Below are 16,062 nucleotides of genomic sequence, written 5' to 3'. Positions count from 1 at the left end.
GTACCTCGTCTGCCGCCGCGCTGCTGGTAGGTACTCTGTAGGACGCCGCCGGCCGGTAGTTAGGGCTTCACCCGGTGCCTTCGGTGGTTCACTTGAGTCACTAACGTCAAGCACAGTATGGTGGAGGCCTCACACACAAAACATTTCCCAAAAGTCACCAAATTTCACATTTCCGTTGGAGCACACAATAAGCGTGGCACTCGCGATGCCGGCCCAAACGCGAGAGAACGCGTTGCGTAGTTTTCGTTCGTTTGCCGTCGTGGAGCGCGGCGCTGCTGTAGTAGCGCGCGCTCGCCGTGTAAGTTTTGGCGGGATGGAGTTGGCGGCAGATTTAAATAGGTTCCGCGCAATCGTACCGTGCTCATTGAAAGCATGTGTACCTGAACAGTCTTTTAGTGCGTCATTTACCACTAAATTTAGGGTATGTGTGTAACATGAGAAATGCTGCCAACCAAGTTCTTTTTCTAAAGCATTTTTGATATTTGCCCCCAATCGTCAAATACCTTTTAATACACGCGGAAGATATTTGTCTATGTGACTTCAATCAATGGAACGCAATCCATTAGAACAAACTTATAGTCTATCCAACATAGCTTGATTAGAATGACAGCTGTCATCAAAAGTAACGACATAACTTTGTAGTAGCGATCAATGAGAGCTAAATATTGGCGGACAAGAAATAATTCACGTCTGACCTACAAACAATATTTTCGACGACAGTGCTTCCAATAAAAATGATAATTTCGTGTAAATGCAGCGTTAAATTACACCAATAAGTAGTAAGTCGAAATTATAAAAATTAAGCTAGAGTATTAACGNAATACGTCCCAATTGGGACGTCTTGTGTTTAGTCTTCGTGTGGCCTGCGTCGTGCGCAATCGCGTGCGTACCACACCGTAAATTCCTGTTCTTACCAAAATAAATAAAAAATGCCATCGTGTGTGTTTCGAAAGTGTACCAATTATGACTCTAAAGTAAACAAAATACAAGGGATCTCTTACCACATGTGATTATGCAAAATTATTTAGTATTTATATTTTCAATTATTTATGCAAACAATCAAGACGCCATGCGCCATGTTTAAGTTAAGAAAGAGAAAGCGATCTTGTTTTGACGTTAGAGCGATAAGGATGCGTGCGCTGCGGACATAGATTAGTTAGTGCAGAATCGTTAAAACTATAGCTATCTCTTTCATTTGCGTGCTATTTCGTATCTTTTGTTTCACTTATCAGTTACATTTGTCAATGTGTGCAATTTGGAATAGCTCGGCACGGATTCAAATCGTAATTTCTATGAACGTAACATATCTATAGTTCTTTAATATCATTGCCACTGAAGAACACTGATGATAATGACTACGACTTAGGTTGTACACCCTTGACATGAATTTTACATTTTACTGTCTTTAAATTTAAATCATAATTGTCATTTTTATGAATAAAGATATATGAAGAAAAATTGGGTGCATTTTTTCATATCATTTTTTCGAAAACTTATCGATACATCTATGTGAACCGTACGAAACATACCCATCACTAGTCACATTCGTTTGACAGCCGTCATTCTAATCAAGCTATATTGGATAGACTATAAGTTCAAATCCCTCTTCTTTGATGTAATGGCCAGTAACTGCCATCATTGAGTCATGACATACAAATGACCAATTATTCACTGTTATGCATATGGACTGCACTTCTTGGCTTATTATTGCGTAGTGTCACTGTTTTCTTAAAAAAATCTTTGTGTGGACTGTTCACCGTCAAATTGGTTTTTAAGGTTTTCCTTCTTGCCTGTCTAGTGCATCTGCATTGAGATAACTAGTATACATATTATATGTTATAGTATGCTAACAGATATTTAAATTATGTCTTATGTTATACACCAGCTGTATCACTAACGCATCTTTGAAAAGAATTTTATTTATTTATTTTATTTTTATTTGTCTTTATTCAGAAAATCACAAGCATAGTATTATAATGCGATAAGTATTTGCTGCACTGGAGCTACTGCTTTATTTCTGAAAAATATTTTATTAACTATTTNCTACAATATTTTTAAAATTAAAGTATCTTTAACCTGTCATCAGAGATTCTGTTTCATCATAATTTTTTAACTTTAACCATTCAGTTACAATATGTTTGCACTTGACATAAGATAACGGGTAAATATTAAGTTCCCTATTCACTTTATTATATAGAATAGCGGCTCTATTACCAAATTGCCTTTCAGCAAAAACAGACTTTATTTTTAGTTTTGTAGCGACGTTATATGTCCTTCTAGAATTATTCCCAATAGGTATGTAAGGAAGCGTTTTATGCATCCTCAGGATGGCATTCAAAATGTATAATTTCCTTACAGTTAGGATTTCCGTACTGGAGTAGAGCAGCTCTGTTGCAAACCTTCGCGGCTTAAAGAATATGACCTTCAGTAGTGCTCTTTGGGCTCTTTCCAAATCAATAAACCGAGTTTTATTTGCCCCGCCCCACACAGGTAGGCAGTACGCAATAACTGATTGGGCCATAGAAGTGTAAGTTTGTCGTAGAAGACGTTCAGAGGCTACATACCGCAGCGTCCTGAAAGTCCAGATCAGCTTCCTAATTCTGCCCATAATCAATTCAATATGACCGTGCCACGACAAACGCTGATCAACGGTGACGCCCAGGTATTTTACCGTGGTCACCTTTTGCAGCTTAGTACAGGAGCAGCATGTATCAGTGCTTTTATCGCATTGGTGGATGCAAATTTTAAAGTTAGAAGTAGGTTGGCTGCTACTGTATTTACTAAAACAGATGTAATTTGTCTTTTGGACATTTAGTGTCAAAAGATGAGCGTTTAGCCAGATAGCAATGCGAGACAGACCCGCTTCAGCTTGTTGCTCTAGTATTTCCCAGTTTTCAGCCGCAAAGACAATAGCTGTATCATCAGCGTATGAAAAAATGCTACCACCATCAATCTGCATGTTACATAAGCCATTTATGTATGCTAAAAACAAGGTAGGGCCGAGTACGCTACCCTGTGGTACCCCATAATCTACGGTACATTCAGAGCTTAGCTCATTCCTCACCCCAACACGCGAAACACGGTCGCAAAGGTAGCTTTCAAGTAGTTTGAGCGGTGTTCCTCTAATGCCCATGTACTGAAGATTGCGCACCAGAATGGGTATAGAAACTGTATCGAAGGCTTTTTTCAAGTCGAGGAACACAGCTAAACACTTATTACCAGCGTCTACGTTTTCAACAATTAGAGATGTCAAAGCCAAAACCGCATCCTCGGTAGACAGGTTTTTGCGGAAGCCGTACTGCGAGTCGGAGAGAAGTTTGAACTTAGTGAAGAACCCAATGAGTCGCGTGTTTATTAACTTTTCAAGTATCTTCGCCACCACTGTTATCACAGATATAGGTCGATAATTAGATGGATCCATCTTTTCACCACTCTTATGCACAGGTGTTATGATTGTCTGCTTAAGCTGGGCTGGGAAAACACCAAGCTCAAAACATTGATTTGTCAGATGTACCAGGATAGGCACAATCTCTTTATGTGCAAGTTTTAAGAAAAATGTAGGAATTTTGTCCCAACCCGAGGCACTATCAGTTTTCATGGTCATAAGAGTAGAGTAAACCTCTTTATGATCAGTTTTCGAAAGTACAAAAGATGAAACAGGAGACAGAAAACCATCCTCACCCATAATATGGGATGTTGTTTTGCTAGTGTCAATGCTTTCCGCCAACTTTCTCCCAACAGTAGCAAAAAATACGTTCACTTTATTTAACGACTCACGAGGTGAGTCTGCTATTTCAAGTAGTTCCGAATTTTGAGCTTTGGGGGGTTTACGCTGTGTTATACTATTGATAGCAGACCAAAGTTTTCTGGGGTTTTTAACCGCGTTTTCAAGTTGCTTTTTATCATAGTTACGCTTTAAGGTTCTAATCATATTTGTGCAAAAATTGCGATATCGTTTGTACGTAATTTTAAGCGTTTGGTTATCAGGATCTATTTTTAATTTATTTTGCATGGCATTTCTATTTCTAATGCAACGGAGGGCACCCGGAGTCATCCAGGCCTTGATTATGCGCTCTTTGCAGGGGATTACGATTGTTTTGGTATTTAATCTTAGGGTTTTTTGTAAAGTACTGATTAAAAACTGTGTTATAAGGTTCGGATCAGAGAGGGTCAACAATTCATTAAAGTTATTACTTTTAAGACATTCCAATACTTTTCTGTAGTTTACTATTTGTTTGGATTTTATATTTTTATTACAATGCACAACTCCTGGGTTAGCTAATTTTAAGAAAATCATTGAGTGGTCAGTTATAGTAGCGTCTAGAACAGCAATAGTTGCAGCTTTGTTAGGCATATCTAGTTTTATCATAAAGTGATCAATGCAACTTTCACCTCTAGTCGGCAATATATGTCCTGGGAGCATACCATGAGTAGCTAACATATTTAAGTAGTTAGTTCTATTAGTGCGAACCTGTGATGTTTCGTCAGGCTTAAATATTAAATTTATATTAATATCACCTGTCAGAATTATATTTTTATATTTATTTATTTATTTTTATTTATTTTATTTGGTGCACAAAACAGGGATACAACCATAACATACAAAGCTTTTAAAGCAGGCTATACAGTAAAACTTGTTGCAGCTCCAATAAAAAGTGCACACAACATACAATGCTATTCGAGTTAACAATAATTATACATAATACGTAAATTATAAAAATAATTATTTAATGTTAATTAATAATGGAAACAAGTTATTAATAAATATAATGAAATTTAAATCAATAATTCTCTAAGAAATAAAGATGAGAGAGGAATTATTTAAGTAACAATTCATTAACAGCTTTTTTGAATTTGTTTAGGGTAAGGCTGTAGATGTCAGGCACCTCCTCTATATCGGGTGTGAGCTTGTTAAAGTCTCGGCAGATTCTATGCATGGCGCTGTGAGAGGACGCGTTACTGGTACATAGTGGCACTTCGAATGTTCGGGGGACTCTAAGGGAACGTTTTGGTATTTTAATTTGGACTCGAGACAAGGTCGCTGTAGAAACCGACCCATTGAGGATCTTGAATAAGCAGAATATTCCATGAGCTTTGCGACGCGTCTCGAGGTTGACCAGTTCAAAATGATCCAGTCGATCGCTATAGGTAAGTAGTTTGCCCTTATATCCATGTCTGTACGTTAATACCCTGAGAAAACGCCTCTGTATTGCCTCTATCCTATCTATGTGCGTTTGGTACTGAGGTGACCAGATAATGGACGCATACTCAAGGCGACTCAGTAACAGAGAACGAAACAAGCAGACCGCGCTTTTGTGCGACTTGAATTCCCTAGACATGCGACATATGAAACCCAGTAGTTGATTGCACTTTCTGCATAACGCATCATAATGGTCCCTGAAGCTCAGTTCCGAGTCGAAGATAACGCCGAGGTCCCGGACCGATTGCTTCCGCTCTAGAGGGACGCCCTTGACACTATACTGGAAAATCAGAGGACTTTTAGTGCGCGTGAAGGTCAGCACCGAACACTTCCCGACATTCAGTGACATACCGTTTTGACCGCACCATTCCTGTAATATGTCCAGGTCCAGTTGTAAGATCTGGCAATCTTGTAAAGTGGATACCTGTGCATAAATCTTTAAGTCATCAGCGTAAAGCAACTTGAGATTTTTAAGTCTCGGAACCAAGTCATTGATGTACAAGATGAAAAATAAAGGACCCAAGTGTGATCCTTGTGGAACCCCAGACGTAATCGGGACCGGTTGCGAGTGGTAACCCTTTAAAGCAACAAGTTGGCTACGGTTTGATAAGTAGGACCTTAACCAGCGGAGAAGACAACCATGTATGCCCATGAACTCCAGCTTGTGAAATAGCACCCTGTGGCTGACTCTATCGAACGCCTTTTGAAAATCTGTGTATATTGCGTCCACCTGACCCCGGCCACTCAGAACGTTACAAATAAAGTCATTGTATTCCAGGAGATTACTCATTGTTGACTTGCCTCTAACAAAGCCGTGCTGCTGCTGGTGAATGTGAGGACTGAGATGATGGTATAAGTGATCGTAAATTAATGATTCGAAAATTTTTGCAAAACATGAGAGGATGCTAATCGAATAATATGCTTATATGTCCTCTGTTGGGTGGGGGCATGGACGTGAGCCATCCACTACGTCGTAAGCACATAACGCCTTCAGGATTACAACTTGGAATTTCCAGCTTGTCCAATTTCAGCTCCTAGGCTCAGCCCTTTGGCTATTTGAAGTAATTGTAGTACAAAATGAGTCAACGTGAATTTTTACCATGCCGCCAATACCGGTGTTTTAAGAAGAACCTTTTACTTTTGAAATTATTTATTTGCACCGTAATGAACAGAGACAATTTACATAGAAGTAGGCCATATTGCTAGTCATTGCTACCAACCTCATAATATTGATATTACTACCAACATAAAATTCTAAATGTTGCTATTTTCAAAAATTAACACAGTGTCATTTACAGCTATATTTTCTTGAACTCCAGTTCATTTGTGTCTGTTTTTGTAAGGTCCTCTTAACTCCAGCGTTTACAAAACTATTGTAACTTTTGTTGTAAATAAGGTTTCTTTCTTTTTAATTTCTGTTAAATCCTCATCTGGCGTTGAGATAGGCGTCTCGCCAATTAAAAAATGACCTGGTGTGAGGGCCATGTCATGTCTCATTCAACGCGATCAATGGACGTGAGCTCAAGCAAAATTGTACCGTTTAGGCGCGATTGGTCCAATTCGCAATTGGTCCAAAATCGTGAAAGAAATTCGCGATTGGTCCAATTCTTTACAGACTTAATATTAGCTTCTCACAATCTGTACTTACTAAACTTGCCATAAAAACGCTTGAATCATCATTTTCTTGATTAGCGATTTCCTGCACCATCAAGCACAAGTCCATATTTTGACAGCACAGCGCTTCGTCATCAACATTAAAAGGCGAATGCTGAGAAAAAGCGACCAATATCTGCCGGTTGAAATAAAATAAATAGAAATAGCAGTAGTAGGTAAGTTGTTGATTCAGGATCAGTTCTCTGATTTTGCCACGCATTTTTGTATGGTGTATCTTATTCGATAAGTGGGTGTTTTCTATGTATAATAAGTATGTATGTATTTACAAAAAAAAAGTATTTGAGTATGTTTATATCCGTTGTCTAGTACCCATAGTACAAGCTTTGCTTAGTTTGGGACTAGACGCGCAGTGTAAAATGTCCAAGGAAAGGAAAGGATAAGTATTTTCTTCAGCAGGATACAGAGTTTATTTTCACTGGATACAGAGGATGTAGAAGTCTGTATGACAGTGCACTTGATCACGATTTTGAACTTTGGTTCCTGTACATCGTCTATGCCTGCACCAGAGTTAAGTAACTATTCAACCTTCTTTTTTCCCCGAAAATAATGAGCGCCTATACATAGACATGATGAGTGAACCAAGCATAATTAAATTAAATAATTGTCAATTATTTTTTGCTTGCCTTGTGCCTGATTAAAAATAAATCGAAGTTTTACCACCTCTTGATGGTGGTTGTTGTGGAATAAATCCGAGATCCTCATCCGGAGACATGCCAGGATCAGGGACATTGTGTGCAATGCACATATTGTGCAGTACAATGCATGTTGCATTGATGATTTTGGTTGCCTTATTTGGCTTGTAATGTAATCTCTTTTTAAGGAGGCACCTAAATCTCCCTTTAAGTACTCCATTGCATCTTTCAATTAAAGAACGTGCTTTTATTAAAGCCTCCGAATATCTGTATTCTGCAGATCCATCTTCGGCGGGTTTCATACTTGCTATCGAACGTTGAAGTATCTATTGTCTAGATATCGACAACTATGCATCAACGGGTCGCTACATCTACTCCATATTAAAAGTCATGAATTCAATCGGTTGTTTAATCAGTGTCATGACATCAAAAGTTGCGGTGGGTAAATAACGAACTTCTCAGGGTGGGTAAGTAATATTTTCCTACCAAATTTTGTACTAAAAGGTAAAGTATTAAGAAAAAACAATTTTGTAATCATACATAATTGTGTATTTAAATAATGAAATAAAGTAATTAATTAGTACATGTTTAAAGTAAAGTTAAAGTATCTTATTGTGTATGATACGTACTACAAAAAAGAACTGCTTGCTATTCCTTTCAGAAATTGAAAAACATCCATACTATCGTCACGCCGTTCAAGAAACCGCGAGATTGCTTCTTGATGCATCCTCTTTTTCTTTCTAGGTGGAGTAGCTGGTACCCCGCTTTCCATTCTGGCAATTGTTAAGTTGGTGGCTGCTTGTTCTTTTTTTAGCTCACCAATTGTGGTATAAAGACCCATTTTTTTATTATCCATTAAGGAGTTCCAGCGTCTGTGCCACGCTTCAATTTTATTTTGTGTCCTCGGCAAATTACTGATGTTGTTTTGGTGCACTAACCACAATTCTGTAGGAAATAGTGGAACTGTTCTACGTATAGTTAGTTTTGAGTCACCAGTATTTCGCGATATCAGTTTGCCGTTCACGTAATTAGTTTCAAACCATTCCACAATTCGAGTATCATCTGTTGGAAAAACATTTTCCTTCAAAAGTGCAAAAACTGACGGTATCTCTATAGGTGGTAAATACGCTAAAGCGATGATCTTAAGAGAAAATTCGCCATCTTCAACATATTTTTGTTGCAGCCCATACTCCTGAACTCGTCGCCAAACATTCTGTCCCAAATGAAATAGACAACACTTGTGGACTGTTCCAGGAAACACAACTCTTACGGCATTTATAACCGCAAGCTCAAAGTCTGTCAATACTATAGGTGGAGCAAAAGTGTCTTCGTTTTCATTAAAGTCGAATATTGAATCTGCATAACGCTTTAGCTCCGTGAAGAAGTGTACGTAGCACTCTTGACTTTTCTTTGACAAAAACGCATACACGAGCGGCACAGCTCTTGTATTATCTCCACTGCCTATAAGACCGTGTATTGAATATAATTGAGCAAATATAAATGGGCACGTTTGAAACGTTCCATCCATAATCCAGACAAGAGAGTCTTTTAATTTGATCAAATTATTTCTTTTACAGAAAATCATCACTTTTTCATTTTCTTTCCAGTTTTCGTTTGAAACCAAGAACAGTTCTCCGTTGATATTTTTTAAATCATCGGGCACATTAATCTCTGCTAAAGTTTGCGGTTCTCTCATCTTTGATTTGGCGCGCACTCTTTTATTGATTTGTTTCATTGCATTTTTGTTTGGCAATAAACTTTTCCAAGCTGAGAGGACATCATTTTGGTTCTATCGATACATTATACAGGGTGGAAACGATAAGTGATGTCACTCCATTATTTCTAAACGACACAAGATACCCAAAAACTGATTACTGATCCTGAAAGTGCTTCACGAGCTCTTTCAAACGATATCAGTCAGTAATAGGTTACAGACTGGATATATCCAAAAATTCAATGTTACTAGCTTCCATACATTTAGTACTGCCACAGTAATGGCACTCATTACTTGATAATATTAGCAAGTAAAGCCTAAAACCAATGTTTTCCATGAATAATTTTAAATAAGAATGCAAGTTACGAGTTAATTTTAAAAGTATATTATTTAAAATATTTTTTTTTTTTTTTAATTTTAAACGATCTTTGAGTACGAATTTTTAATTTGTGAATGTAATTGTGGGTGTACAGTTGTACAAAGCAAACGCAAACTAAAATGCGTCTTACGTCAAGCATAATATGGTGGTGTTGGTTTTGCAAAATGCAAAAATTGTGGCAAAACGTTTTCTCGCAAAGGAGGTGGCACCACCTCCTTAAAAATACACTTAAAGTCGAAACACATACTCGAATATCAACAGCTGTTGTCACTCGGAAAAAAAACGAAAGCAAGTACAAAAACGCCAAGAACCACCAAGTTTAACAACTTTACAACAATGCAAGAAACAGCTTTGGGTATTATTAGTTATAAGTCCTTCTCATTTCATTGGCCGCATTATTTATCCTGTCTCTCAATACTTCAACTGACGAAATTGGGTTGGTCTCACTGTACACGAGAATCTTCATGTGCCCCCACACATAAAAATCCATGGGGTTTAGGTCTGAACTTCCGGCTGGCCAGGGTAAAGGCCCACCTTGTCCGATCCATTTGTTCGGATAATTTGTGTCCATCCATTCTCTGACACTTCTTCTGAAATGTGCAGGGCAGCCATCATGCTGAAATCACATGTCTCGAATCAGATTAAGTGGCAAATCAGGAGAAGTAACAGAATGGATGGACACAAATTATCCGAACAAATCGATTGAATGATTTTCTGTGAACTGATGTTGCTTCCTGGTAGTTTCAATTTGCAGCTGTACAAGTTACAATCGGGCTGCACTTAATTTATCTAGTCTATCAGTTACACTTACTTTGGAGACTTTATTTATTTTTATTACATTTGACACCTTCGTTTTTTGATCCTTTGGATGCCAATTTACCCATTTGTTTTCTGAAAGCATGTCGATGAGATAACAGCCGAAAATCCGTTCCGTAGGGCCGCGCGGTCATGTTGTCGACCATCCCCGATCGCAACCAAAAACAANCGAAAATTTTTGCAAAACATGAGAGGATGCTAATCGGTCTATAGTTAGCGCAGTCACTCAGGTCACCAGACTTGTGAATGGGAACGATGTGGGCCGTTTTCCATTTATCAGGGAAAATGCCGGAATTAAGCGATTTAGTATACAATATGTGAAGCGGCTCAGAGAGAGCACTGGCGCATGACCTTATAAAGCATGAGGGAATGCCGTCCGGGCCCGCTCCCTTATTGACATCGAGACCCAGAAGTTTTCTATGTACATCCTCCACCGAGACAGGAGCACTTGGGAGAGAGTAGGAAACCATGTGACCGTCAGGGCACCAAGAATCAATATCGTTGCTAGGCTGCAGCACAGACGAAAAGTATTGGGAGAAAAGCTCTGCCACCTCCACGCCACCGCGGGCGGTCACGTTATTAAAATGCATTTCATCAGGCATAGATGGATTACCTCTTTTGCTTTTAACAAATGAAAAAAATAATTTTGTGGAGTCAGCAAGAGACTTTTCAACATTTTGTACAAAAGACATGTAACAGACTTTAATCAGCCTCTTAGACCTCTGCCTTAGGAGCCTAAACTCATCATAAGCCCTCGGATTGGATGTCTTTTTAAACTTCTTGTGAGCTTGTTTCTTTTCCTTCTTTTTAAACTTCTTGTGAGCTCGTTTCTTTTCCTAATATTTACCAATAGTATTTAAGTGTTGGTTTAAGGAATCCGTAAAGTCATCAGTATTTTTAATAGATGGGGAGCGATATAAACCTATTATAATTATATCATTAATACTTATTTGTAGACCAGATGCATGCGTCAAGTATAATTCTTTTACAGTACATTTGTGCACATCTTTAATATAGGCAACGACGCCATCAGCCATATTCATATGTTTAGTTGTGTGAAACGACATATAGTTTTCAATTTGAGGTATATTTTTGCTTAAGTCTATTCTGCATTCACTTAATGATAATATCTGGTTGCACACTAAAGTTGCACAAGTTTAACTGCAAGTCATACAAGTTCGTATAGACACTACGTATATTTTGGGAGAGTAATGTGAGATCAGATGCCTGCATTGTCATAACAGATGAGAAATCATTAATAGGACATTTAAATGACTCTGCTATGTCTGTGCTGTCTATGCCATTTATGTATGTTAAACAGTTATCCATTAGAAATGTAAAGATTAAAAGTTTTTGCTAGCAATATTGATAGAGTTTGTATATTTTTGATTTTGATCGAGCAGAATAAGAAAATACATTGGTAAGTACGTAACTGAAAACCAGATTTACATGTGAGATTAGTAGTGCTGGGGAATATTGTGGTGGGGTGTGTAGTTTTAGGTGTGTACGTATCTGATAGAATAAGTGTGTATTGTGTTTGTGTAGTTTTTGAAACAATGCACAGTGTGTTATGGGACTGTATAAACGGACATTCTCATTGATTTGATGAAACGTATAGAGCTCAGTTATACAAACATGATAGTAAAACTCCCGTTTGAAAATTCCAAGTAGTTTTCGCGGTATAAAAATTCAAAGTTACCTATTTTTTTACTTCAAAATTATGCAAAAATATTCTCACTCGTTAACTAATAACATTTAATTCAGAATTGTTGTAATACTTCATAGAGCTATTAAAACTACACGTAATAAGCGTATTAAGTGCTTCGTGAACGCATTCAGTTAATTAGGAATAATGATTTTAGTGATTTTTGTTTTTNAGGTTTGGAGAACCAGCTTGGATATCTGGCAGAACCGATTCGTTTCAGTGGGGTGTTATTGTCAATTATATCATTTAAGTTTTTGTAGAAGTTATCAACATCCACATTAACGTCAGCACTATTCAATATATTAGCCCAGTTGACACTATTGAGTTGTTCTGTGCACGCGATTGTGTTCGATTTGCGAAAATTACGGATTTTAATGTTGCTACATGGTAAATTTTTTAAAGAGGAAAATAATTCAGTACTGATCTCCACAGCAGGGTGATGACGGTCAGGGGTGGAAAGAGGAGAGCATTCAGACAGTTCCAAAGCGCACAAGTCAGTCATGCACAGGTCCAAAATTCTGTTATTATGATTGTGAACAAAGTTATATTGGTACAGTCCGCCAAGGTCCAATAAGTTGATAAGAAGAGCTGATTTAGCGTCGTACGCAGCGCTGGGTACAAGTCGCGAAGGGGCTGTAATATCACGTGACCACGACAAGTGAGGCAAATTGAAGTCACCGAGAATGATCGTCTTTGAGCTATCATTAATATGATCTAAGAGAGTTCTGCAGCACTTGTCAAAGAAACCTGTAGCATTTAATAAACCAAGGTCGGGAGGCAAATATGCTAGGCAAATATTGAGGGAATAGTGTTCAGATGATTTAGTGCCCTTGACAGTAATCCAGAGATCCTCTATGTCGCTCTCCCACTCACGACGTCTAGACGCCAGGATACTCCTCTTAATGGCCATTAGAACGCCTCCTCCAGAGCGCTTCAGCGAGCAACTAGTTTCCCTATCCCTACGAAAAACTATGTACCTGTCATCCACAAACTCCCCATCAGAAAAAGAACCGTCTAAGTTTGTCTCACATAAACAAATTATATCGTAATTATCATTCAGAACATTAATATAAAGTTGATTTAATTTAGATCGAATTCTGTTTACATTTTGGTAAAATATACGCATAAAATAAAATAATAATAATTCAATAGCATGTTGAGCAAATTAATTAATAAATTACAATAACAAAATAATAAATTAAAATAAAGTTGATTTAATTTAGATCGAATTCTGTTTACATTTTGGTAAAATATACGCATAAAATTAAATTAATAATAATTCAATAGCATGTTGAGCAAATTAATTAATAAATTACAATAACAAAATAATAAATTAAAATCACAGTAATAAGCATAACACTACAGCGCTAGCTTTTCAAGAGAAGTTTTGTCTTTAAGGTGCACAGACGGTGAGCTGTCGTCCTTTCTTAGATAAACACGTCCGTATTTCACCCAAACATACTTATAGTTTTTGTCCTTGGCCGCCATACGTGCCGCAGCATGCAGCTCTTTGGTCTCCTTAGAGAGATGTTCACCAACGTAAATTGGGCAATTTTCCCCTCCTGGAACGCCGACATGTCCAGAGTTCAGCGGTGATTTTGTGTTTTTTAAATTGTAACGCTTGACAGAGGAAATGACCTGGTCGCGATATCGTTCGGACGGAAGTGTTACAAGGATATTTCTAGGTCGTTTTGATGTGGGATTCAGCTTTGCCACCCTCCTACAAGATCTGATATCCATGTCATTGATTTTTAGACCGACTTCCTTGCAGAGGTCCTTAAAAATATCGGTAAGGTTCTCACTTCGCCTCTCCGGGACACACTGGACCTCCACATTGCAGCTTCGAGATGTCTTTTCAGCAATCTTAAGACGCATACTCAAGCTGTTTAACTCTGCCTGCAGGCTACAGTTTTGCTGTTCAAGCTCAACAATTCTTTTGCCGACATCTGTGATAGATTTTTTAAAGTCTCTCTGTTCAGCATGCAGGAAATCTGTGGTTTCACCAAATTCCTGTCTTAAGTTATTTGCAGCTCTTTCAAGCTCTGACTTGATTTTGTCTTGTATCTCCATGGATAGGGTGATTCTGATACTGTCTAGTTTTGCATCAATGAGGTCGCTGAACTGCTTCATTGTGATCGAGGCATCAGTATGTTTAATCAGCGAGGCCCCGGCGGAGCCACTGGACAAGCAAGAAGTGTCGCCGAGGTCCTCGTCGCAGGACATATCGGCAGCGTATTGCGTTACAACGCGCGAGTCCTGCAGTCTATACGGCGAAGCGACAGGTGTATCATCGGTTCTGTTACGTCTAGTAATATTTGCGCATGAGTCACAGCGCCATACTCGCCGCAGTTCCTTATTGTGTGTATTAAAGTATTTTTGGCTCATATTGAGACATTGAAAATGAAAGCAGCCTTTGCAGGCTACGCAATGAAGCGAGTTAGATGTAACTGCAACTGATTTACAAGCGGAGCAATTCATAATGAATGAGTAAAAGTTCTTATCGCCTCAACAGATTGTACGGATTATTCAAATGACTCACGCGCAGGTAAGCAACAGACGCAGTGGCGGCTAGTCAGCGTGCGACAGAGACGGGGCGACGCAGCGTTGTCCGATGTTGGAGAGGGATCGAGCACCGGGGGCCCGGTTAGTGACCGCTCACCGGGCGACCTTGGGCTTGCGTAGTGATCGACATGTAGGCCGTTGCATAATATTTAAACTGCACACACTATTTCTTCTAAAAGTCACTGATATTAAACGATATTATGCTTGATTTTGGCAATGACGGGAAGCCCGTGCACTTAACTTCAGTGTAGCGGTAAGTCCGACCGTAAAAGGTTTGATTTTACTGTGATTATTTAGAAAACTGTACGGAGCAATACAAAACGCTGTTAACCCGTGAACGACCCGACGAAGAAAAGGATGTTTTCTCCNCTGTGATATTTTGTTATCTCGGATCGTGCGTAAGCGTGTGCAATGTTATTATGAACATATTGTAAATAATTTTTAACTGTTTATATTACATCCAATTAAGATGTAGCTTCCGTTATTCATTTCTAAAGTGAACAGTTCTTTTTACTGCAATAAAAGACATCCTTGATATCTATCGTGTTTTTTTTAATCTTCTCAGGTTTATGTGTTTGCTTTCTAACTACAAACCAAACAAAACATAACAGATTAAATTAATTTTATTTCTGTTGGCCTCAAAATATTCATAGTACATTTTACAACAAATGTTATTACAATATTATACTTACATTTCAATGCGGAAACTTTCAAAACTTTTAATTAGCTAAACATTTTTAAAATTGACAATTTTAGCAATCTATTTAACTATTATTATGTATAGTTGCGGAACTTCTCCATTACTCATAATGTGCTACCGACACAAAACTATCTATATAGAATACTGGATTATTAAATTTAATTATATATTATATTGGTGGACAAATTCCATGTTGCAAGATAAAGCGAAAATAAAAATTAAATACACTAAACCTGAAAACTGCCTTTGAAGGAATAGTAAAAATAAAAAATATCTTCAAGTGTACTTAATTTTATTTGGTAACTACCACAAATAAGCTACAACATTAAAAAAAGCAAACGGCACTTTATTATACAGTCAATAAAATATAAAACTTGTTGAAAACAAAAACGAAAACCAATATTGTCTCGAGATTTGCAGTTATTTTGGTCTGATCGAGTACTTCTAATAGCTCAGAAAATATTATTTGCACGAAAAATAAGATTATTGAAATCTATTTATTGTGCTTTAATTATAATCGTTTCAAAATAATTAAGTACTTTTTAGCTGTCAAGATTTTCTTCTTGATACTTGTATTATAAAAAATCAACATTAAAAAAAACAGAAGCTCTAGGCGTTGCTAAAAGCGGGATGCGACAACTTTCTAACGTCTACTAATAAAAGACTATGATGAAATATAT

General features: G+C 37.7%; 1 protein-coding gene across 1 annotated transcript; it reads right to left on the bottom strand.

The window, feature by feature from the left end:
- Positions 1-8,098: 8,098 nt before the first annotated feature.
- Positions 8,099-9,274, bottom strand: LOC114356258 (uncharacterized). Its single transcript, XM_028309344.1, has one exon. The coding sequence runs from the start codon at positions 9,239-9,241 to the stop codon at positions 8,135-8,137; it is 1,107 nt and encodes a 368-aa protein (XP_028165145.1). The 5' UTR covers positions 9,242-9,274; the 3' UTR covers positions 8,099-8,134.
- Positions 9,275-16,062: the final 6,788 nt, after the last annotated feature.

The sequence above is a fragment of the Ostrinia furnacalis genome, unplaced genomic scaffold (assembly GCF_004193835.3).
Source record: "Ostrinia furnacalis isolate ACB-3 unplaced genomic scaffold, ASM419383v2 OfSCF2703, whole genome shotgun sequence".
NCBI classification, from domain to species: domain Eukaryota; kingdom Metazoa; phylum Arthropoda; class Insecta; order Lepidoptera; family Crambidae; genus Ostrinia; species Ostrinia furnacalis.
Note: the sequence above shows the minus strand (reverse complement) of the source record. Positions and strands in the feature narration are given on the sequence as shown.

Excerpts from the sequence above, each read along its gene's own strand:
- LOC114356258 (XM_028309344.1), bottom strand. The coding sequence starts at position 9,241 with ATGAAACAAATCAATAAAAGAGTGCGCGCCAAATCAAAGATGAGAGAA.